Source organism: Artemia franciscana, chromosome 5 (assembly GCF_032884065.1).
Source record: "Artemia franciscana chromosome 5, ASM3288406v1, whole genome shotgun sequence".
In the NCBI taxonomy this organism is placed as follows: Eukaryota; Metazoa; Arthropoda; class Branchiopoda; order Anostraca; family Artemiidae; genus Artemia; species Artemia franciscana.
In genome coordinates this window covers 12,459,464-12,484,793 of record NC_088867.1, presented here as the reverse complement: position 1 = coordinate 12,484,793, position 25,330 = coordinate 12,459,464, and the positions used below count along the sequence as shown (strand labels likewise).

At 35.1% G+C, this 25,330-nt stretch overlaps 2 protein-coding genes across 2 annotated transcripts in view; one reads left to right on the top strand and one right to left on the bottom strand.

The window, feature by feature from the left end:
* Positions 1–25,330, bottom strand: part of LOC136027672 (probable chitinase 10) — a 231,098-nt gene that overhangs the window by 52,459 nt on the left and 153,309 nt on the right. The window contains 3 exon segments of the mRNA XM_065705119.1: positions 3,759–3,940; positions 10,529–10,799; positions 23,687–24,101. Coding sequence (XP_065561191.1) covers positions 3,759–3,940; positions 10,529–10,799; positions 23,687–24,101 — 868 coding nt within the window.
* On the top strand, positions 763–21,070 carry LOC136026985 (probable chitinase 10). The gene is made up of 7 exons (XM_065703863.1): positions 763–934; positions 1,696–1,987; positions 8,483–8,688; positions 10,562–10,991; positions 14,520–15,010; positions 18,864–19,049; positions 20,564–21,070. Exons 2-7 carry the CDS (start codon positions 1,810–1,812, stop codon positions 20,849–20,851), a joined length of 1,779 nt encoding a protein of 592 aa, XP_065559935.1. The 5' UTR covers positions 763–934; positions 1,696–1,809; the 3' UTR covers positions 20,852–21,070.

Genomic DNA, 25,330 nt, shown 5'->3' with positions numbered 1-25,330 from the left:
TGAAAGTCGTCGTAAATGTTTTTAAAAAGGTATGATTTTCAGTTTATATGAAGGTAAAGAAAAGTCTGTGCCATAAATAAAACGTGATTTTGGAATAATTTTCTGCGTCAAAATCTGCAAAATGAAAATTGGATTCTTCACCTAAAGCATTCTTATACTTTTGGAATCAATTTTAATCTTCTAAAAGGAAAAGAAAAAGTGCATGGCAAAACCCCGAGGTTTTGCATTTCACTTTGATCTTAAACTATGAACAAAAAGAAAAAAAACAAGTCTGAATCTCAGTAACTCCTAAAATCTGCAAAATTGTAAGTCTATCGCAGCCTTGTGATAATCTGGATACGGAAGGAAAGCTCACCAAATTTATCTAGAGGTTCCATACCGTTTAGTTATATTTTCGAGTTTCGCATTTCTGCGCGGCTTAACGGGTTTTATCATTATTTGTTTATTTTAGGATGTATGTAGTTCATATGTTAGGAAAGTGTCGGATTAATAGATATAAGTGGAAAAATTGTCTGACTTAAACTTGTCATTAGTTGTTTTACCAAAAGATGATAATCTTGTCCCTTCATCAAGCTGCCTCTTGTCTTAGAGGAAAAATTGCTAATTACTTCCATAATACTGATCGATATGTATATTTTACCGACTCCAAAAAGCAGCTAATATCCACCTCATTGAGCATTCACCGTCAAAATAAAGTAGTTGTTTTAAGCTTTGTAGAAAAAATATCTAAATTTATTGTATTTTTTAGAACTACACTATCAATTATTGGCTATCCAAAGGAGCAACAAGGGACAAGCTGACAGCAGGTGTCCCCCTCTACGGACAAGCTTTGAGTTTAAGGGACAAAAACAAAAATGGCTTAAATGCACCAGCTACAAATCCTGGACAGGCCGGTGAATTTACTCGTCAAGCTGGATTTTTGGCCTATTATGAGGTAAATGAATCATTTAATACTTTTAATTGTTCAAGTAAAAGAAAAAGACATAACAATTGATAAAAAACAAAACAACAAAACTGCATGCAAAAATAAAAAATTTGTAAAAGAACTTAACGGCTGCCTTCACCATATTCAGCTTAGGTTGTGATGAATAATTTTTTTTTGACTTTTATATTTATGTCAACGCATTTGAAGTGTTTTAATTAACCTCAGCTATTCATTCAGAAATTGCTCCCACCCTGACGAAGTTTTCTGGAAGTGTCCATGATATCATCCATTTTTATTTTGTATTTTTCCAGCATTTTTTGTATACAAATAGAGGTAGTGGATAAATGGTTCCGTAACAAATTTAAAAATCCATTTCTTATCTACTATAAAATTATTAACTTCTTAGATACATTAAATATTCTGTGCTCGTGTTAGAAATGAATTTTTAAGGATCGTATATTCTTTTTGTTATAATTCCTTAAATTACCCTTTTTTCATAAACAGAGTAGTTTCATTAATATATATTCCAGGACGAAAATTTAATTATTTTTATATAATTAAAAATTATGTGGTTCCGCACTGTTATTATTGTAACAGTTTTAAAATGCAAAAAAACTATTTTATTATTGAAATAAAAAACCACAAAAAGAGAAGGAACAAAGAATGAAAGAAAATATAAGAAGACTAAGTTACTATTATACAAAAATCTACCCTGTACCGTTATGAAGAATATACTTTAACCTTGTTAACCATATTGCCTTCTTTTGTAGATATGTCACCGTGTCAACATAAAGGGAGGATGGACTGTAGTCAGTGATCCAGAACACAGATGGGGCTCCTATGCATACAGAGGCAATCAATGGGTATCGTTTGATGATTCTTCAATGATTGAAAGGAAAGGAAGACTATTCAAAGAGTGGGGACTTGCTGGAGTTATTGTATGGGCTCCAGATCTTGATGACTTTAGAAACAGATGTGGCTGTGAGCCACATCCTCTGCTAAGAGCCTTGAATAGAGGAGTTGGAAGACTTGAGGGAGCTGGACCTGATTGCTCCTTACAAAGTAGGTTTTGCTTTGTGGTGTGTTTACAAACTGTTTACCGTTTAAGAGTGTTTGCATAAATCAATCAAAAAGATAGAGAGTCTGAGTGAAAGGCGGCTTTTGTTTCCATAGAAATGTATATTGAACCCTGATAAAGTTTCTTTTGACGGGAAAAAAATTATGCACTTCCTGTACATTTTTGGCATTCTAAAAATTGTTAAGTTGCTAGTCTGTACATTGGTTGACTCGACTTATTGCTTAGACTCAAGATTTTGACAACTTTATAAGCCTTATCCTCTACTAAGAACCTTGGGTAGGAGTGTTAACTAGTCCTGAATATTCCTTACAAAGTTCCCACATTACTACTACTACAATTGGAAACTCTGCAGCACTAAGCCACCTGAGGTCGACACAGTAAAGTACACTTCTCCTCCACCCCAATCTATTCAAAGCCTCCCTCTTTGTAATCTCCCAGGGAAGTTCCCATTTCTCTTAAATCTTCCCTTACGACATTCTTCCATCACAACTGGGGACGACTCGCTTTTTGTTTGGCACTAAACACTTTGGTGAAAAGGACAATCTTTGGCAATATGTCATCTTTTATCCACAGAAGGTGCCCTAGCCATCTAAACCTTTCTCTCATTATAGGCCTAGAAAGTGAGACTGAACCATACTTTTTGCATAGCCAACTCTTTGAGTTACGACCAGTCAAGCGGGTACCCAAAACAATCCGTAGACAATTTTTCTGGAAAAACTTCTTATCAGTGGTGAAGAAAGTTTTTCTTCTCATTGGTGAGTTTAGCTTTTGTCTTGGAGCAATCTTAAAAAATTATTTTAACGTGTTTGATTAAATTTTATATATACAAAATTCAATTAAAAAATCATAAAATCTACGAAGACATGAATGTAAGGCAAATCTGGAAAACATGTAGCAAATCTTCCTCCTTTTTTGCAGCACCCAACTTTCAAAATTCTTCACTTTTTAACTACAATAAATAAGAATTCTTAAGACTTTAAGCAATACTACTACTACTAACAACTCACCACAACACCAAGCCACTTGAAGCCAGCACAGCTACGCACGCTCCTCCTCCATCCCAATCTATTTAAAGCCTCCCTCTTTACATCCTCCCAGGAAGTTCACATATCCCTTAAATCTTTCTTTATGACATCCTCCCACCCCAGCCGTGGACAACCTACGCTCTGTTTAGCCATTGATTGTTGGCCAAAAGGTTAATCTTCGGCAATCTGTCATCATTCATCCTTAGAACGTGCCCAAGCCGTTTCAGCCTTTCTCTCATTATAGCCCTAAGATGCGGGATAGAATCGCATTTTTCGCACAGCCTACTGTTTGAAATACCGTCAGTGTGCCGGGTACCCAGAACAACCCATAGATAATTTCCCTGGAGAACATCTAGCAAATATTCATCCGCTTTTTGAACTGCCCATTCTTCAGAACCGTACTTGACCACTCATCACTGTTGCTTTCAATATTCTAATCTTGGTTTGCAGACTTATCTTTCTATTCTTCCAAAATTTTTCCAACTGTGAATAAAAAAACTCTGACCCTTGGCTATTCTACTTTTTACATATTCGGGGCTCCCACCGTCCTTACTAATGATACTACCAAGGTAAATCCACCTGATCAATCTTTTCATCACCCAACGTAATGTTTTCATTTTCACTTATTCCTAGCCTTAGCGACTTAGTCTTTTTAACATTAGTTTTTAAACCTATTCCAACACCCTGAATTTGCAAAACCTCTAAGAAAGTTCATTCATTTTGCTCATACTTTCATCTAGGATTCTTAAATCATCAGCATAATCTAAGTCCATGAAAGTATTTCCTCCCCATTTGATTCCGTGTTCCCCCATTGCCTTTCCTGTGTTTTTTATGACAAAGTCCATCAAAATAATCCATATAAAGGGGGATAGAACACGACCTTGCTTAACTCCTGATTTAATATGAAACCAGCTGTAACCTTATTTTCTAACTTAACCACAGCAGTGTTATTCTCTTACATAGCCCTAATCGCGTTAATGTGTTTGTCTGGTATACCTTGCAAGGATAAAATCTTCGCTAAGGCTCTTCTATCAACAAGACTGAACGCTTGCTCATAATCTATAAGACTGAGGACCAAAAGTGCTTGATAACTCAGGCACTTCTTAATTATTAACCTAAGAGTGAGAATTTGGTCGACACATCCTCTACACTTTCTAAATCCGCACCTTTCTTATATTGTGGTTTAATTAGGGTTTTCCTAACATCGCTAGGTAGCCTACTTCCCCTTTTTCAAAAAACATATTCATAATATTCAGTAACTTAATTCTAACCTCAGAGCCACCATATTGAAGGAACTTATTTACCACAGTATCAGAACCTGCCGCCTTTTTATTTTTTAATCCTCTTAGAACTGTCGCCAATTCTTCAAGTTTCAGGTTAATACAACCAGTTGCTCTCAAGATATTGCTAAGGCGTCTTAATGGAAACCATAGACACAATGCCTTTTGATTTAGTTTTAAAGCAACATTTAGTTTTAAAGCATAATGGGCAATTTACATAGCTGTGGGGGGGGGGGGGGTTAACATACCCAGTATCCCTGAAGACACTGCCACTTGACCATTCTACTATGCTGAACAAAATGCGAGTCTCAAAACGGATGGGTTTGAGTGGATGTTTTTGGAAAACGAATGGGATTCGGAGGAGGACTACTTGCCCTCCACTCACTTTTGACTCTAAAAAATGACACTAGAATTTCCGATCGAATTGGCTTCTTTAGAACTTTCAAAGATGTTTCTAGCTATTATAAACTGGAGCTGCCTATTGTGGTATTACTTCTGGTATTACTAGCGCTGTCTATATGGTATTACTTATGTTCCCTTTTGGAAACCCTGCGTGGGTGTAGTTTCTTCGTTTAATTGAAAATCTCCACAAGCGTTCCCTAAAGGTTTCATCTTAATACCTTTGGCTTCATTGTTGCTATAACTATAGTAGTAGTATTAGCAGTATATACATTGTGCCTTCTGGCTAGTTCAAAATCCACCACAAATTACCCTTATGAGTTCAATTTAATAATGTGAGCCGTTCTTACAATATTGTTTTTTTTATCGTTTCAATCTTTTTAAAAACTACATGCTTATAGTTTATTTGGTTTAGTTCAACATCCACCTAAGTATTTCTTAAAAGCTTCACCGTAATACCCTTGGATCGTGTAGTAGCAATAGTCGTAATAGCATTAGTAGTATTATGGGCATAGCATCTTTGGTTTCTTCAACGTCCCTTTCAACACAGGCTAAAAGTTTCAGCTTAATACGATCAACCATTTCTGAAACATTTCTAATTCGTCCTCTTAATAACCTGTGTGAGCATAGTTTATCTCGATTTAGTTTCATACAGTTTCAATATATTCCTAATTTTTGGGCTTAATACACTTATCTTTAGCAGTAGCAGTAGTTGTACCGGAAGTAATAGTAGCAGCAGTAGAATTAATAACAGTTGCCTTAACTTTAGTGGTAGTAGTTGTAGTAGAAATAGAAGCACTAGTATTAGGATGTAAATATTGTCTTTTGGTTAGTTCAACCTCCCTTACAAAAAGCCCTGTTAGTTTCAACTTCACACACATAATTATTCGTAAGATATTGCTGATATGTCCTTTTGAGAATCTGCATAGAGACAGCGTGTTGTGATTCAGTTCATCTTCTCCCCCTCGAAATTCTCTGAAAATTTCTCCTTCATATCCTTAGGCATAGCGTAATAGTAGTCACATTAGTAGTATTGGTAGTGCTAGTAGTAGTATCAATAGTAATAGCACTAGTACTAGCAGCAGCAGTTGTATTAATGTATTGCCTTTTCGTCAGTTGAATATCCCTCTCATAAAGTCCTGGAAGTTTCAATTTAAAAAAATTAGCCATTGCTATAACATTGCTGATATGTCCTTTTGATAACTCGTATATTCATATACTTCTTGAAATTTTCATCCAAATACTCTTGATCTTACAAGCAGTTGCAATAGTAGCAGTGACTTAAGTAGAAGAAGTTGTAGTAGTAAATGTAACAATGGTAGTAGTATTATTAATAACTTGTGTATATTGCCATTTGGTCAAACAATCTGCCCCTTTAAGCATTCTCTGAAAGTTTCTACTTATTAACTAATTCTAATCAAAAGCAATAGGTGCATGCACATATTGTCTTTTGATTTAGTCTAGATTCTGCCAATATATTGTTAGTGAATAGTGTGCTAGTATCAGCAGTAGTGGTAGTGGTGGTAATTGTGGTAGTATCATTAATGTGTAACTATTGCCTTTCCAGTCAATTCCTGTCGTTTCCTGACAGTTCCAAATTAATATACTAAGTCATTCCTGGGTTAAGTCCTTCTGACAACCCGTATAGAAATAACGTGTTTAGATTTAGTGCCCTTCGTCTTTTTGGATGGTAAAGGTCAAAGCTGCATAACTTTTTCAATAATTTATGTAATATGCAAACGAATTGCATAACTTTAAGCCCTTGCCCTGAGGACTGTGGAAAAATTGACATCCCCAGAGACATAATTACTGGACCTTTCTACAATGCTGAATGAAAAAAATGCTCTCTTAAAAATTTTGATTGTATGTGTTTCGGAGAATAATAGGCAAGAGGGGGAGGGGGTGGTTGTTTGTCCTGTATTCACTTTTGACTCTTAAAAACGACACTAGAATTTCCAACTTCAAATCAAAGGAAGTCCATCCTAAGTTTATACGACCATCCGTTCCATAAAAATCTTATATGCCCCGGGGTATAACTTAAAAGCCTTCCAACTGAGATCTGGGGGGTAGTCGCCATCCTGGAGGCATTGCTACATGTTCTTTAGATTACGGTGAACAAAATAAATACATCACATTTTTGATTGTCTGCATTTGGTGAAAAGAGGATGATGGGGGCAGGGGGGGTTGTAGTTACCCTCCATCACTTTTGACTGTTATAAGGGAACTAGAACTTCGCATTTACAATCAGATGAGCCTCCTCTAAAGCCTATAAAACCACTCCTTCCATATGAACCTTATATACCCCTAGAAAATAACTTACAGCCCTTATTTCCAGACTTTGGGGGGTTGTGTCAACCCCAAAGGCCTTTTTATGTAATCTTTGAACTATTTTTTGAATAGAATGGCTATGATATCTCAAAATTTCTATGGGATGTATTTGGGAAAAGAGGACAGGGGGGAGGGCTAGATGCCTTTCCATCGCTTGAACTCTTAAAAATGGCACTAGAACTTCAGATTTTCAATTCAGTGAGCCACCTCCGAAGTTTATACGCCATCCCTTGCGTGAAATCCCTATATACCCTTAGAGCATAGCTTACAACCCTTGTCCTGAGGGCTGTGGGGGCCGAGGTTTGCATTTTTAAAGACATACTTACTTACCTTTCAACTACGCTTAACAAAATGGCTATCTCAAAATTTTGATTGGTTTGTGGAAAAAATGGGAGTTGGAGAAGGGGGGGCAGCTTATTGCCTTCCAACCGCTTCTGACTATTGAAATCAGCATTAGATCTTTCAATTTTCAATCGGATGCTCCTTTTGAAGTGTTTATGACTACTTTTTCTATACGAAGTGCCCTGGTTTGAAAAAAAAACACTTGTGCCCATGTCACTCTTAATTTAGGATACTTAGAAAGCGCTATTGCGCGATCTATGATAAGACAATACAGATATAAATCAAGTCCTTTTCCAAATACAGGGGCTTAAACTCCTGTGGGGAAGCTGACCTCTTCTGATTTCTTGCGCCTTCCTTCACTCCAAACTGAACATCACCCGAGATTTTGTTTGCCTTCGCCAATCGTTTGAAACGTACACAATTTTACGTTCATATTTTAGATTACGACTATAAAATTTCTTATGATATCTACTTTGTTATCCTTGCAACAAAAATCATCCAACTGTCAATTTGGCCTAAATCTACACTCTTTTGAATTTCTGCTAGCGCACCCAACTTAAGACTGTTTATTGGGAAAGAACTTTGCCCCCTCCAAGATTTTATTTGAATTTACACCGGTATCTGATTATAAATGATTTTCTGTCACAAAAACTTCAAAAGTAAGCTAAAAAACATGTCTCTTAGTCGAAATTATAAAAATTATGTCTCTTATTCAAAAGCAGTCACATATATGACAATATTGACATATTGTCATATATGTCAATACATATTGACATGCGACTAAGTCAGGATAACTAAATTATCAGGTAACTAAAGGTAACTAATTCGTGCTTGAATTTAGAATGTTCCAAATCCTCACCTGTATCATCCTCGTTCCTAGATTAGGCACGTACAAAGATTTTCTTTTGAGGGAACAATAATAACGAATATAATTTGGATCAGAAGAATCCAGAAGTTTGGAAAATTTTAGGAATCTCTTAGAAGGAGATATGGGAAAGAGGCAAGGATGAAGATGGTCCTGTGATTTCGATTGTGTACATCCTAGTGCTACATCATATTAGTTTCCCTTAATTTTGTATCTATTAGAGTTTTCAATATTTTTCAGCAAAAGAAGTACAAACAGTAGAGCCCACCCCAGGAAGTGGTGGCGAAACAGGAACAGGTGCTGGTGGTAATGTTGGAGGAAGCTCATCAGGAGCTTGTGAGGATGGTACCACGGTAAGAGACCCAAACAACTGTGGTAAATACAAGCTTTGTAACCATGGAACGTATATTGAGCAGTATTGCCCGAATGGACTTTTCTGGAACGAGGTACGAAACTGCAAACTTTTCTGTTCTTTTTTAAATTGGTTTTTGGGGTGACGAGAGTATAAAAAAGAAAATTCTTGACTATTTGCGCTTCAAAGTTCCTATCTATCCATTGAAGGAGGGCTTAGCAATGGTCCAGGTAATATGGAGGCCATTAGATGAGAACAAAGCCTAAATTAACTGCTACTGAAAGCGAAAAATCCAATTTTGGTTTCGCGTGGAGGATGAATTGCTAATTTAAAGTAGAATTGGAGTCTCCTGCCTTCATGCAAATCTCAGCATGTTAATATTTCTTTACTTCATGTGAATGCACCTGAATGCTAAAGAATACATGTGCATCTTTCAGAAGTTAGTACAACCTAGTCAAGAGTGGAAATTTTTCAAAGCCTTATGCTCAACACACTTGATTGACACTGAGTCTTACGCTTTCTTTGGGGAATCTAAAAAAAAAGGATTAAAGCAAAAAAAGAAAAATGTCATTAAGCACTAAATATCGTTTCAGAAGCCACTCTGACTGAGTCAATTCTAAAATGAGCTTAAGAACACTTTTTCCACTAAAGCACTAGGTTAACAACGAAAATTCTAATTGATTCTATGAATTGATTGGTTCTAATAAAATAATCTTTAAATTGATAGATAAAATTGATTCTAATAATCTAATTGATTCGAATAAAATTCTAATATTCCTAATCTTGGTTTTGAAAGATTAGTCGGTATGACGTCTGGATAGTTGACCTATTCTAATAAGATTTAAAGTTTGAACGTCACTTGTAAAATCTTTAAAGTGTCAATGTATACCCTAGGGCACTGAAAAGCTCCTTACGGAAAAGCTCCTTAGGTAGCTTCTTACGACTTAAACCTATCTATTCTAGCCTCTATTAACTATATCCAAGGTTCAAAAGGTATTAAAATATTTTATGTTCTAATCAAATTTCTAAATCTCTAATCAATTAAATTTGGTTTTAAGGTATTTTTTACTTGTTAAGTTAATTTATATCTTTCCTCTAGCGATAGCTAACTTCAGTGAATTTAGTTTTTTTAACTTTATTTTAGATAGCTGTTGTTTTTATTCACGTGTCAACCTTATGGTTCAGACATGTAGTACTACGTTTAGCACCCATCAGTTTTCCACTTCATTGCTACTCTCAATTTCCTTTCGTAATTAACATTTTTGGTAATTGATTAGCAAGGGTGAGCACAGTTGGCCCCTTTCCAAAGGAACCCTGTAGTGATTCCTCGAACGTGTAACAGTTGAATTTAGATATTATTGGAGTAAATATTGGCTCTTGTACAGGGTGCACACCAGGCTGTAAACCCTAGTAAATTCATATTAAATACCAAAGATACTTGAACTTGACATCTACCGAGGACGGTTGTGATGTTGCCAAGGGCTTATTAGGCTCATAAGGGCATTAGCATCACGAGTTTCAATTGTATCCATATCTCTTCGATTTGAATAATATTTTCAATACGTATCAGTCTGATTGTAATGCTGATGATTATAGTGATGCAGATTTATTTCACTAAAGATATCTGTTAACTATCTTTAGTAACGGTTGCTATTAAAACAAATTCATAGTTAATTTTCTGTTATTCCAGCTATTAAGACAACATAAGCTGGAACAAAAAAGTTAGTTTTAGTAGCTTTTAGCAGCTTTTCGTCAAACCTGAAATGCACCCATGATCAAACGATTGCTTTTAAGTCTCGTTGTGGAAATCAGTATAATCTTTTTATTGATGGAATATTGTGCATACTTATCGAAAAAAATGGTTAGGGCATTTACATCTGACTCGGTCGTAAGATGTTTCCCTAGTTTTAACAAAAATTTAGATTAGCACGCACACTGTTAATTTATTTTTTCTTTGTTTTAAATAGGATCGTTGTGACTGGCCAGCAAATACAGATTGTAAGCCGGGTGGTACTGGCTCTACTTCAACCAAGCCACCTGTAACACAACCACCACAGGGTTCAACTTCTGAACCTCCCAGCACAGGCGCTAGCTCTACTAAACCACCTGGACCTACCCAACCGACAACAGTAACGACACTGAAACCAGTGCCTTCTTCTACAGCGACAACGACAAGAGCTCCTACACCTTCCACTGAACGTCCAACTACTGAAGATACAGGTGTCAAGGTCATCTGCTACTTCACAAATTGGGCATGGTACAGACCTGGGGATGGAAAGTATACACCAAGCAATATTGATGAGAGTTTATGCACGCACATAGTGTATGGCTTTGCAACTTTGGACAGAAATAAACTGGTGATGAAAGTTTATGATTCTTGGGCAGACCTTGACAACAGTGAGTATACTATAGTGTGACTTTTTTTTAGCATAAAATAATGCATTTTTTCATCATATGACTAAAAAAACATAATTTGCAGCACATTAAATCTTGAAGAAAACCTATTAGATCAGAGGTAAGACAATATTTAAAAGCAATCGCTCAGATTAATAGGTTGTCAAAGAATTAATACATCATAACATTTAAAGAGTTTAACAGTAAACTTGGTAAATTGTTTCAATAGACATATCAATTTTAAACCTATAAAAAGCTAACTGATTGTCAAAACATGGAATCAGTTGGGGAAGTTAAACTTTCCTAAACTTGGATTATGTAGATGATTTAAGGATCTTACATGAAAATGTTAGCAAAATAAACATATTTTTGGAGGTATTTTTTTTAGGCTGAAGATTAATGTTAAGAAGCCTAATTCACTAAAATTAAGAATAAGTGAAGGTGAAGAGGTAATGCTGGGTAACTAGAAGATCGATTAAGTTTACATCTTCACTTACCTAGTATTAGCTAGTTGCATCAACTACCTATTATCAGTAAAGAAAATGGGTGCAGTAAAGATGTAAAAAGTAGAAAAAACTAAGTGTTTTTTCATAGTGAAAATAGTTTGGAAGAATAGTGAGATAAGACTGCAAACCAAAATTAGAATAGTGAAAGCTACAGTGATGACAGGTGTCAAGTGTGGTTCAAAAGCTTGGGTGCTCTGAAAGACAGAGGACTATCTGCTAGATGGTTTCGAGAGAAATTCCTTGTGGAACATGATATGATTTGACCGAATCTCCAACAGTAAATTGTAAGATGTGATTAAAACCAACTTTCGAAGGTTATAATGAGAGAAAGGTTTAGATGGAAACGACCCGTTCTGAAGATGAAGGAAGACATATTACCAAAGATAGTCATTGTCCGCCATTCATCTAGGACCAGATGAGAAGTAGGTCATCTCCGAATGAGGTAGAAAGATGTCACGACGAAAGATTTAATGGAACTGACGACTTTTTGGGGGGTCACAAGGAGGGAGGCTTTAAATAGATTGGGATGGAGGAGGAGCGTGCGCAGCTGTGCTGATATCAGGTGGCGTGGTGCTCCAGTGAGTTTTTAGTAGTCGTAATAACTGAATGTGAACAGGTCAAAACTAAAGTATATCAAAACGATTCAATATTGAACTTCTGTATTAGTGATGTAACATTTTCTTCTCTTTTTAACTGAAAACTTAAAATGTTCACGTAAGTTATATCAACACCCGAAATCTTCTTCTTGGGAGTGGTCTTTCATAAAAACGTGGTTAAATTTTACCAATGCTACAAAGCTGTCGAAGTAGGTAAAATTCTGGGAGCATCGGAAAAATTTAATAGCCATGAGACTTATTTAAGGGTAGATGCATACTTAAATAAATCGAAGAATCAGGTAAAGAATCGTTGCTTGAATAAATTAAAGGGAAATTTGCAGAAAAAACAATCAAATTACTTTAATAACTATTTGTGACTATTTGGAAAGTACTTGTTTCATTCCCCTCTCTATGAATGGAAGTAAGGAATAACATAATAAGTAAAAGGAAATCTCAGGACTAGACAATGGTACACTGATAATACGTGTCAGTTTTTTGTATAGACCGTGATTCTTAGCATCAACGAGAACCTCAAAAAAAAATATCATGGGATCCCATCTATGGCGACTATCCAAAATACAAACTTGAGAGACGCATCACTTTCAAATTCTATTTATAGGCCATCTATCTTGGTATCGACCATTTGTCTAAGGTCTAAAAATACTAGCTTCTTTTTGGCGTTGCAAAGTTGAAAATGGAATTTAGTGCATTGGTGCAATTATGCAATTTTCCACCAGAAGGAATATTCAAGCCTCTAATCCAAATATAAACTACACAATGTAATCCCAACAGTATTTACAAATTTCTTCTATAGTCAATCAAAACTAACATCGAATAGGTGCCCAATCCAAGAATTATCGGGGAAATGGTCTAAAATATTATCTTTGTTGTCCTATTTTGTGGTATTGTAACTAAACATTGGGTTTTAGAGTATTGATACAATAAACAACGGCCGTCCAGGGAAAATTTCACTGTAAATAGCTTATTATTCAAGCTTCTATCACTGGTAAATTTTAATAGATCAACTATTAAAAATTTGATCTTCAAAATATTTTTCAATTTTTTTAAATATTCAGCTCGATTGCTATTGACCGAAAGCTGAGATAAAAAACAATAACATAACACTGGTAAATTTGAATGAAAATTACTTATGCTTTCTTGATTATCGTTTAGATGTTCGTTTATTGCTTATACTTTTGCGCAACTGTTTTTTTACCATAAAAATAATAAATTCTTTTATCAAACAAAATAAACAGAAGCTTAATTTTAAACACCTTAGTTTCTAGACAAAAACTTATAAATCAGTGATTTCAAATTTTCAAATCAGTCAAAAACTTTTAATTCAAGCTTCCATGAGTGGTGAATAAAGTTCTTATAATATAATCTTTAAGATGTTTTCTATTTTTTTAAATATATAACTTAACTGGTCTTTTTGCGACCAATTTGGTTTTCTTTTTGTAACAACAAATAACACTTTGGTCTTACTTTTTTCTTTTTGTAAAGATTTTGAAAAACTATATCCAGAGATCTGTTTTCCGAGCATTTTAAAAGTTAAAAAAAAGATTCGACGCATTTTGTGTTAACTTGAAGTTCTAAATCTGTCGAAATTAGCAAAATTCACATCAAGTGATCCTCTGTGTTCAGCCTTGAGGGAAAGAAGTTGAGGCAGGCGTTTTAAACATCGAGGAATATAAAAATTTCGGATTGCGCCAATTGAGCTGCAGGAGTCAATCCAACACTTTTTTTCTTATCCCAAAATAGCAGGCTCCCTAGTAAATTTACTTTCAGGGAACCTATTTATTAAAATTAAAAATTTGGAAGATCTATATTTTCTGTCAGATACATCTTCATGTCTTTTCATTAATCCTAACACGAGAAAACTTTTACTTCTACCGTTATCCCTCCGTCTTTCCATTTATTAGCGACTTTTCTCGACAAGAAAGGTCCTTTTGTTGCCCTGGGGCACCTAGGAATAAACTCGGCCACATTTGCCCAGGCAAAGATCAATACACTGTGCCACCACAGGAAGACAGTGTTCTTTTTTATTGGCTGTGATAAGTTTAAGAAAAAAACTTAAAACATTGTAATTGACCACGCAAAAATAAAAACCTTAGTGACGGTATTCAACAGCTGCTTTTTTTGGGGGGGGGGACTTGTTATTTTGGCACCTTTGTCTTCCTTTTTTTATGTTTTTTCTCTCATTTTCTAACAGTATCTTATTAAGTGATGTTTGATAGATTAGAAAAATCATATATTTATCTCAGTCATAGACCAATAACGGTATAATTTCTTGTTTTGTATTGTTATTATTTATATAACTAATAATTTTTGTGTGTATGATTGTATTTTCTGTCATCTCGTTATTTCTTACCAGTTCGTTCATTGATTTATACAGTCTATCTTTATCAAACCGAAACATTGTTTTGCAGATTTCTACAAACGAGTTGTCGCTTTAAGAGAAAAGGGAGTACGCGTATCTATAGCCTTAGGAGGATGGAATGATTCACTGGGCAATAAGTACAGCCTTCTTGTTAATGACCCAGAGGCAAGAAAAAAATTTGTTAAAAATGCTGTCGAATTTGTCGAAAAATACGGTTTTGATGGTTTAGATCTCGACTGGGAATATCCAGTATGCTGGCAAGTTGATTGCAACGCTGGTCCTCCATCTGATAAAGAAGGGTTCTCAGCATGGGTCAAAGAATTAAGTGCTGAGTTTAAACCAAGGGGATGGACCCTATCAGCTGCCGTATCACCATCGAAAAAGGTTATTGATGCAGGTTATGATGTGCCAGTGCTGTCTGAATATCTAGATTGGATTGGTGTAATGACCTATGATTATCATGGGCAATGGGACAAGAAAACTGGACATGTTGCACCCCTTTATTATCATCCAGAAGATGACATTGAATATTTCAACACAGTAAGTTCATATCCCAAAATTGTATATTTAACTCTTCAGATAGGCTATTATCGGGAATCTACCTAGTATTATTTTTTCCGTAAGACATATATTGCAAGATACCTTTTCTATAAACATGCAATACACAGGGGCACCAAGTGGAGTGGATATTGTCCTCCCTTCTAGAGTTTGTAAACATCCTTTTTTTGTTATAACTACATACCCTCATCACCCCTAACTGCTCGATTATTAGCGTGGGGGAAAGTACAACATTCAAGTGAGGTGACGTAGAAAATTTGAACATTTGAATCACAAATATATGTGAAATACTTAAGAAAAACTTTCTAGGAAGATATGTTCAGTTCGGTTCACCTATTGAACCTAATATATTTTTATGTTTAGTCAAACAGTTCGTGGTAACGAACTGTAGTAAGGAGCGACCCGGCTCAATAGTAACAGAAACTCTAAAAAATGGAATTTTGATACCAATACCTACATCAAAAGAATCGCATTTTAATTCTGATTTTAAATATATAAGTTTCATCAAGTTTAGTCTTACCCATCAAAAGTTACGAGCCTGAGAAAATTTGCGTTATTTTAGAAAATAGGACAAATCGCCACGTAGAAGTCATAGAATCTTAACGAAAATCACACCATCAGATTCAGCATGTTAGAGAACCCTACTGTAGAAATTTCAAGCTCCTATCTACAAAAATGTGGAATTTTGTATTTTATGCCAGAAGGCAGATCACGGATGCGTGTTTATTTGTTTTTTTGTTTTTTTGTATTTTTTTTCTTTTTCCCAGGGGTGATCGTATCGACCCAGTTGTCCTAGAATGTTGCAAGAGGGTTCATTCTAACGGAAATGAAAAGTTCTAGTGCCCTTTTTAAGTGACCAAAAAAATTGGAGGGCACCTAGGCCCCCTCCCACGCTAATTATTTTACCAAAGTCAACAGATCAAAATTCTGAGATAGCCATTTTATTCAGCGTAGTCGAAAAACCTTATAACTATGTCTTTAGGGACGACTTACTCCCCCACAGTCCCCATGGGAGGGGCAACAAGTTACAAACTTTGACCAATGCTTACATATAGTAATGGTTATTGGGAAGTGTACAGGCGTTTTCAGGAGGATTTTTTTGGTTGGGGGAGGGGTTGAGAAGAGGGGGATATGCTGGGGGAACTTTCCATCGATAATTTGTCATGGGGGATGAAAATCTCCATGAAGGGAGCGCAGGATTTACTAGCATTATTTAAAAACACAATGAAAAAATAAATATGAAAAAGTACTTTCAGCTGGAAGTAAGGAACAGCATTAAAACTTAAAACAAACAGAAATTATTACCCATTTGAGGGGCTCACCTCCTCCTAATACCTCGCTCTTTACGTTAAAGTATTTTTAGTAATTTCAACTATTTATTCTACGGCTTTTGTGATTCTGGGGTCATTCTTAATGAATTGGGACAAAATTTAAGCTTTAGTGTAAAGAGCGAGGATCTGACAAGGGGGCGAACCCCCTCATATATGTAATAAAAATATGAGAATACAAAAGTTCTTTACGTAAGCTAATTTATAAGTTACGTAAATCTCTTACTAATAAAAATATTCGTAAAAAATTAAAAGTTCTAGTTGCCTTTTTAATTAACCAAAAAAATCGGAGGGCAACTAGGCTTCCTCCCCCGCTCTTTTTTTCTCAAAATCATTCGATCAAAATTATGAGAAAGCCATTTAGCCAAAAAAAAAAAAAATCCAAATTTCGTTTTAATTATTCCTCTGCGGAGAGCCAAAATCAAAACATGCATTGATTCAAAAACGTTCAGAAATTAAATAAAAAAAAAACAAGTTTTTTTAACTGAAAGTAAGGAGCGACATTAAAACTTAAAACGAACAGAAATTACTTCGTATATGAAAGAGGCTGCTTCCTCATCAACGCCCCGCTCTTTACGCTAAAGTTTTTTACTGTTTTAAAAAGAAGAATTGATAGACAGAGTCAAACTTTAGCGTAAAGAGCGGGGCGTTGATGAGGAAGCAGCCTCTTTCATATACGAAGTAATTTCTGTTCGTTTTAAGTTTTAATGTCGCTCCTTACTTTCAGTTAAAAAACTTGTTTTTTTTTTATTTAATTTAGATAAGGGTCAATTTAGATTTGTTTCCTGAATTCAGAGAAAGCAGTAACAAAAAAGAGTGCAATGTAACTACAAATATGCTAATAAATAAAGCAATAAAAATTTAACAACACTTGTCATTTCTCTTGTGTCCTTTAATCCTATGTCTAATAATCCTGAAAAATTTAAGTTAGAAACAATATGTTGTAAGAAATATTAACCAGAAATTTATATATTTTTGCAGTCTATACCGTTAGATTTTGCTTAATAAGGAAGTTTTTTGGACCCTTCAAAATTGAGAAAACATTACTAGCGTCAAAAGTTCAACTTAAGATAATAGGATATATTGAGAAAAAAGTGAGAAAAGGAAGCCTTTGAGCCAGTGAGAAAGGGAAAGGTTTTTTTTTAATTCTATTACTTGAATAAGATATCAAAACAATCTATGGTTGAAATCCAAGCTTTGCAATCGTTAGGCACAAGTACATGAACTTTTAAAATACATCAAAAGAGTCGTGTTCTATTGAGCAGCGCTATAGGATAGGGACTTCGAGCAGCAAATAAACCGCTTAGTACCTGGATGTAAGTGGAATTGTCATTCAAATAGAAAAATATGAAAGCATCGACTTCAAGAGAAATGGTCACAGCTATGTGAGCATTGTTAGGTAACCGTTTTGTATCAAGTTTTGAAGACATTCCCTAGCCCTCAAGATAACTGGACTTGTCTGTTTGGGATTTTCCTTGTGGGATAACCATGAAGTACAGATTTACGCAACATGCCTGTGGGTATTTGATGTATTAAAATAAAATTGAAGATGAACTTAGTGATTTCTCAACTGAAATGTTGCAGTGATCAGAGTGGAATAGTTGCAGCAGTTTGTGAAATGTATACGTAAAGGAAAAAAAAACAAGTACACGAAGTTATTTTTCGATTTGGAAAACTTATATCGCTGTCTCTTAAAGGCAAACTGTAGCACTTCAGTTATAGTTAACAAAAATTTACCTACACTATCTTTGCTTTATAACGGGTTTCCTAAAGTTCTCACTCCTTTGTGTCGCCCTATTTAATAATACTGCTGTGAAAGTAAACATAGCCAAAAAAAAAACAACTTTATGTTGCTTTCTATCCTAATTTTGGTTACTATGGGTCTTGGTTCGTTCTTAATCATATTTCCCTACCACGTGTGAAAACACGCACTGTAAGGCAGGCAATCACAGCTGTCTGAGAATTTTTGAGTAACCATGTTATAATCGGGGTTTGACGACATTCCCTAGTCCTTAAGGTATTCGGATTTGTCCGTCTGGGATTTCTTTTGTGAGCAACCTTAACACACAGTTCCGCACAACATGGCTAGGGATATTTGATGAATTAAAACAAATAATTGACAAAGAACTTTGTGATTTCCCAGCTGAGATATTGGTAGTGATCAGTGGGGAATAGGTGTAGCAGTTAGGGAAAAAGTAATTTAAATTAATGAAAGTAATTTTTCAGTTTGGTAATTAATATTGCTGTCCTTTAAAAGCAAATTGAGTTGTTTAAGCTGCTGTTGATAAAATTCGTTGCTCCGTTTTTTCTACTGTATAGGATTTTCCCTATTTGTGTCCCCTTCTTTAATAAGTACGTTGTCAAAGCAAATATAGCCTAAGTAACAAAACTTCATACTTTTTTTATTGATAATATTCTTGAATTTATTATTTTGTATCTTAGTTCCTAACTTTATGTTAAAAAAAATTTGATTACCGAGTCACTAAGATAATTGTTCTTTTTTTTAGAATTTCACAATGAATTATTGGAAAGAGAAAGGAGCTGCCTCAAACAAACTAACCATGGGTGTTCCTTTGTATGGCCAAGCGTTCACTCTTGCTGATAAGAATGTGAATGGTTTAAATGCCAAAGCGACAGGTGCTGGGAGTGCTGGACAATATACTAGACAAGCTGGATTTCTCGCTTATTATGAAGTAAGTATTTGAATCTATTGAATTGACAAATATATAACTCGTGCTTGTGCAGCGTTTGATATCAATGTTGTGTGCGTTTCTTAGAGGACTGGTAAAATCCCCCTCCCCTAAAAAAAAACCCTAGCGAATCTGATAAGCATGGATATTTTAAGGGAACGGGTAAAAGGAACTTAACGATCCTTTCAGCTGTGTATGAAACTGATTTTTTTTTTTTTTTTTTAGAAACAAGTTGAATCTTCTAAAACTTGAGGTCCTGAAACTTGATCACAATTCTTAGATGTTTTGACTTTTGGTTAAAATACCTTGAATTGATAGCCACGAAAAAGTGTTTTTTGAAATGTTTCGACAAAAATAATACTAGAAGCGCTTTTTTCTTTAAGAAATTTAACAGTTAATTTAAACATTCCTTAAAATATACTTTAAAATGGTATCTCATTTCAAGCGTGCATAGATAAAAATGGCTTCGCTCCCAGATTCCATCTAATCTCCAGAATTTTATTTATTATTTCTATTCAACCCCTCTATCTCCATATATATTTCCCCATCCTAACCAAAAGAGTTCGCTTAGTATGTATATAATTTAAATATGTGAGTCAGATATTTAAATTTTTTATTTTGGTTTCATCTTTTTAAGTATTTTAAACCAAGAGGTGTCGACCAAAGGGCTGCAGTCTTCTGCGCTAAAGTTGGAGAATGAACCTTAAAACACTTACTAAAAGAGACAAATTTGGGAAGGATACTCCTGCAATAATAATTTGTTCGTTTAGAAATGTGTAAAATAAAAATATGTGTAATCGGTCATAAAATCTACCTTTGTATTTCAAATCGATTAGTAAAATTGATCATAAAATCATGTGATTTTGCATTTTGTTTAACTATGAACAGTTAATTATAAAATATTTAGTTTAGTAAATTTAGTAAATTTATTTAGTTCATTATAAGTTTAATTAGTTTACTAGCCGTATTTCTCTGTTAGTACTTGAATCCAAGTTTTTTTTTTGATTTTTTGATAATATGACCATACATCTGATTGCGAGTCCTGGCATGAAAGCGAAATTGTCCTACTGCTCTAGAATTCATTCTGAAAACGCGAGATTAAAGACTGAACTTCTTTTTTTTTAATGCTCTGTAGTTCAGCTAATAAAATCCTATAATCCAAGTTTTTCCTTTCGCTGTTTGTGTCTCAGGAAAAGAGCTGATGTGCTATTAAAAAAAGAAAAAGAAAGAAATAAAGGTAACAAATAAGGTTGCATAGAGTTCCCAAGCGAGTGGTTCGAAATAGCAAAAAAACAATTATGCCGAATGGCAGAACAATCATTTCACTCTCAGGTCACGAAGTGCAATAGCAGAATTATAAATATTTGGACAACATATTTTTCAATTCTTTCTAATTCTGTCTTTATAAAAAATTGTCTTTCATAGTTGAGGGATGAAGGGGAACAAGGTCTACGCAGCTACTACTTTAAAGTAAGATAGATGCTAGGACATCACATTTATTTTCATTCTTTTTCTAGATTTGCAGCCGCATACAAAAAGGAGGATGGACAGTGGTTCAAGATCCTGAAAGTAGAATGGGTCCATATGCTTACAAGGGTAATCAATGGGTATCTTTTGATGATGCAGATATGATTAAGAGAAAGGCCCAAAAGATTAAAGATTGGGACCTAGCTGGTGTAATTGTCTGGGCGCCTGACCTTGACGATTTCAGAAATAAGTGTGGTTGTGAGCCTCATCCTCTTCTTAGAGCCCTTAATAGAGGACTTGGACGTCTACAAAGCCCTGACCCCCAGTGTGAAGTTTGAATTAATTATATACCAGTGATTTAGTGCCATTTTTTTTTTTTTTACCTCGGATCGACGTTTGCAGAGAAAATGATTTTAGGTCATTTGACCAGTGATACCTTATTGACTTTACTAGATTTTTGTGAATGAAATCAAACCAGTTTTTGGGTTCGGTAACGGTGAATAAGTGTTATTAATTTGTAATTTATTTGTAAATAAATTCGTACGACATTTATCATATTCAAGCTTTGGATCTTAATCATTTAGCTGTAAGTTACAAGAGCTTTGGATTTGACACCAGTGCCATCTCTTAAGATGTTCCGAACCACAGATGAACATAAGCCCATTTTTTGCCCATTTCATTATACAAGTTAAAAACGCATAGAGCAAATTCCTCAGGCTCTATTAGATTCGTTCTTGGGTCAAATATAAAAGATGAAGGGGACTAAAAAATAAGTAAGGTCAATTAATAAAATTAAAATAAAATTTTTGAAATTATTATAATCTTTAGTTTGGCTATTTGCCAGAATAGTTCACTAGCTATAATGCCAAGCCCAGATATTACTAGCAGATCTCCATACCCTGATTTCCAGAAGCAGTTTGTTAAAGAAATTGTGCTCGTTATTTTGGCAATGATAATGAAAGACGTTCTTTGATGTAAGATTTAGAAAAAAAAGTGATATTGAGGGAAATTAACAGGTAGATTACAAAAAACTTGTACCTTCGTTTTATTGGCCAAATCTATTTTCTTACATTTGTGTATGGTCAACGTTGGGATTTATGTATCGGTTCCACGCACAAATGTTGCAAAATGTGCATCATAGGTTTAAAGGTATTATCTAAGAAGAATAATGCTTGGGGGAAGGTCCAACATGTTCGATTGGTTTTTAAAATAATAAGTTGAGTCAGTAAGAGTTCACCTCGAAGTTTCGTATTTTTATCTATGGTGCTGAAAATTTACCATGACTATGATCATATTGAAACGTCAAGTTCAGTTGGTTGAGGAACCGATAAGAGACAGAAAATAAGATAGAGGGGGAGAACGAAGGAAACAGAGTATCGAGAACATTGTTAAAATTCTTTACCCTTCCCATAAACGTTTTGGCTTTCAATGCCTTTTATTTTGATTTTTTGAGGTTGAACTTGTGGTGGAGGCAAAAAATGTTGATTTGAGTAAATACCAGTAAATGTGACTAAATATGTCATTTCTACACTCGTTTTTTTTTTGCTGATGAACATGAAACTAAACCTTTAAATTCGAAAGAATTGTTTGGGGCTTAAAGTTTGGAGATAGAGGGTGAGGTTGGGGGAGAGGCTCAGCCTGTAGGTGCATATTAAACTTGGCCCATAGGAAAACGTTTACAGCCTCGCGCCTTGGTAACAACCAAGACTGGGTCCAGATAAAGTTCAGTATGACTAAAGTCTCAGTTTTGTGAAAGTAAGTAAGAATGAGGAGGAATAGGAGAAGTTGAAACCCATATTTGGCAACAACAAACAAACATTTTGTCAAAGAGCTTCGCTTAGCTGCTACAAAACACTAGTTCCAAACAAAGAGATCAATATACTCAGATAAACTGCAACACAGGGATCAATTACATAAGGCAGAGAAAAATCCCAGTAACACTGAGATTCACTTGACTGTGGCGAAGCCATTTCAAATTTGTTCTTCTTCTTCGCTACTATCGTCTTCAAGGTTTCCGGCACCAAATATTTTTCAGTTGGAACAGTTCGTTAGTTTACAATTGCCACAGGCTCAGGTACATTTTAAGCCATGCTTTTTGCAAGAACATCGCAGAGTGAACACTTACTCTTGCAATTACAGTGAAGCACAGAAAGAAGGCAGTACCGGAGATTTATCTGAATGCACAGGTCGTAATTCTCCTTTCCACACAATACAGCCATACTCCAAAGGATCCAGTCGAAACTCAACATTCTTCTACGCTTATACTTGGAAGTATGTTCGAAGCAAATGATACTTGCTAATATCGCTTGTTTGTGAGAGCATTTTTGCCTTTACATACTTCGCAAAACTTTTAACTTTTTCGAGGAATTTCCTGCAGCGGACCTGGTCAAGATTTATTTAATTTTTTGTAGCCTTAAATAAGATAAGCATGGCCTTTTCTCAAGCTTTTATAATGTCTTCTTTTGTAGAAGCTCAGCCTGGGAATCAGTCCGGCGATATCCTGGAAGTTTTTCCTCGTTTTTCCGAGGCTCATTGGCGTAGTATTTCCTATGCCACAAATTTGCAAAGTTGAATCGTATCCGAGAAAGGCATGGAGGGAAAGACTTTTTGTAAAAGGTGTCTCCAAGTTTCAGTTTAGCTGCCAATATATCCGACGGACGGCCTCCAGTTTTCTGTGACTTCGACTCGGAATAAAAAAAATATCGGTTTACAGTCTCGCTTTGTGTGGTACAGTAGAAGGACTAGTAAGTCTGTCTGTATCTTTTATTATTAGGACAGTGGGTTGGCCTTCTTTTGACTCAACTGGAGTCATCACAATCAGCAGATAACCATCGCTTGGCGACTGGTACACTTTACATCCCGCATCATTAAGGTAGCCAGACAGAAAGCTGATGATTGCCTGCTTGTTTTCTGCGTTGCTAAGGAATTAATTTTTTTAATAAAAAAAAAAGACCTCTGCGACTGAATGCTGATCTTAGGACAACCTTTAGACCTGCTGCTCTTCCCTTTTGTCATGTCTTTGATTGAGGGTCCATATAAATATCTGTCAAACACTATCAAACCGCATCCATATATTCGCTTCACATAGTCGACGCATTTGATGTAGATATCTGCGTGTGTTGCATTTTTCCTAAAACAAACGATATAGAAGGATCCCAGCATCTAGTACATACCGAGGTTCATCCAAAATCTTAAGCATCCAATTTGTCTTTTGTTGCAGACCTTCTGCTTAACACCAGATCGCATTGGCAAGCGCTGCTTTGTCCGCCATCCGAAGGAGACCGTTCGGCTTAAATAACAAAGGTGGCAAGAAGCAGAGCTCGTATTTGAAAAATGTCTGAACTCTTTGCAACAGTCCCAGCATTTGTGACCAATGGTAGGCAGTTCTGCTGCCGATTTCAGGTTATTTTGCCCTCTCAGAGTAATAGCAGTTGCTTCCTTCTTGAAAGCGTAAATGCTTGCGTCGTTTTCAATCCTATCATGTAGAATTTTCCAACCTTTCGGTAGAGTCTCATCTACATCCATCTGCTCACTTGCAATTTCTTGATGTTTCAAGGGTTGAGTTGAATATTTATTGAAGCGAATCAACTGCTGATATAGGAATTAAGATTTTATTAGATCAAGTACCTGCTAATCCATATAATATTTACTGCGTTATATTTTCAGAAGAAAAACAATCATGGAAGTCATTGATAGCAAATTATAACTTAATATATAAATTTTTTTCGATGCAGAAATTTGTTTAGTAAAATTATTTATAATAAATGGGAAATTTCTTAAAAGCTAACAGTATTAAAGTTTTTTAATGTATTAAAATTAGCCTACAAGTAATATTTCTCCAGGACCAAGTAGAAATTTGTCATGGGAAGAAACACACAGCGACGTCACGGGTTCTATTTCAGTAATTAGTAATTCTCTCGCAACTTTTCACGGGTTTAGTTCAACTTAACAATTAATATCTATTCAAAATCCTTGTTAAAAGAAAATTCGTTTCATATACATATTGAAAAAAATTAAATCATCTCGACAAAAAAAACATGATAGGAAAATAAATAGAAGCTAGTTTCTTTTCACAGTTTGAATAAAGATGGCGTATGTAATCCGCTTCTCAGCAAAAAAAAAAATGCAAAACCCTTCTCACAGGCTGTTATCCATTTTATTTTTTTTATTTCAATTAGTTCTTTACGTTTTTTCAGTAAATTAATAAAATATACGTAAACTAAAAATTAAATAAAATTAGAATTTAAAAGTTCTTGCAAAACACCCCCCGCAGGCTACTATCCATTTTTATTTCTTATTATTTTTTTTTGGTGTTGGTATCTCAGCCGGAGTTCTGAGGCGAACCCCACAGGGATTTTGTTTGGAGGGAAGCTGGCTGCTTCTAACTCCTCGATCTGGGCACCCTGGTCTGATCGTTTTGATATCATCAACTCCTAGACAAGATAACAGTAAGAGTCAAATTGTTGAATCGCAACGGATGATCAGTTAATAGCTTGATTAAACTTAGGCCATTTTGGCCTGCAAAGAAACTTTATACATTCTTTTTGTGTTTTATTTGGCAGTCTTCTGAAGCGAATCTAGATTTCTTCCCAGAACAAAGAAAGCCAGAGCTAATTAAAGAAAGATTAATTTTGATTTGAAATTTTGTTTAATAGAATTAGCTATTAATAAATGAAAAACCTTTTAAGCAACATGAAAACGGAAAATAAATATAAAGCAACCGTTAGGAAAGAAGATTTAGACACTGGAATGGAATAAAAGATTACAGGAATGAGTTTTTTTACAACTGAATATGGAAATAATCTCATTATTACCAT

What these genes read in the sequence shown, in the direction of transcription:
- LOC136026985 (XM_065703863.1), top strand. Translation starts at nt 1,810, where the DNA reads ATGATTGAAAGGAAAGGAAGACTATTCAAAGAGTGGGGACTTGCTGGA. An exon ending in ATGGACTTTTCTGGAACGAG is followed by an intron (nt 8,689 to 10,561) that starts GTACGAAACTGC and finishes TGTTTTAAATAG; the next exon opens with GATCGTTGTGACTGGCCAGC. An exon ending in ACATTGAATATTTCAACACA is followed by an intron (nt 15,011 to 18,863) that starts GTAAGTTCATAT and finishes TCTTTTTTTTAG; the next exon opens with AATTTCACAATGAATTATTG.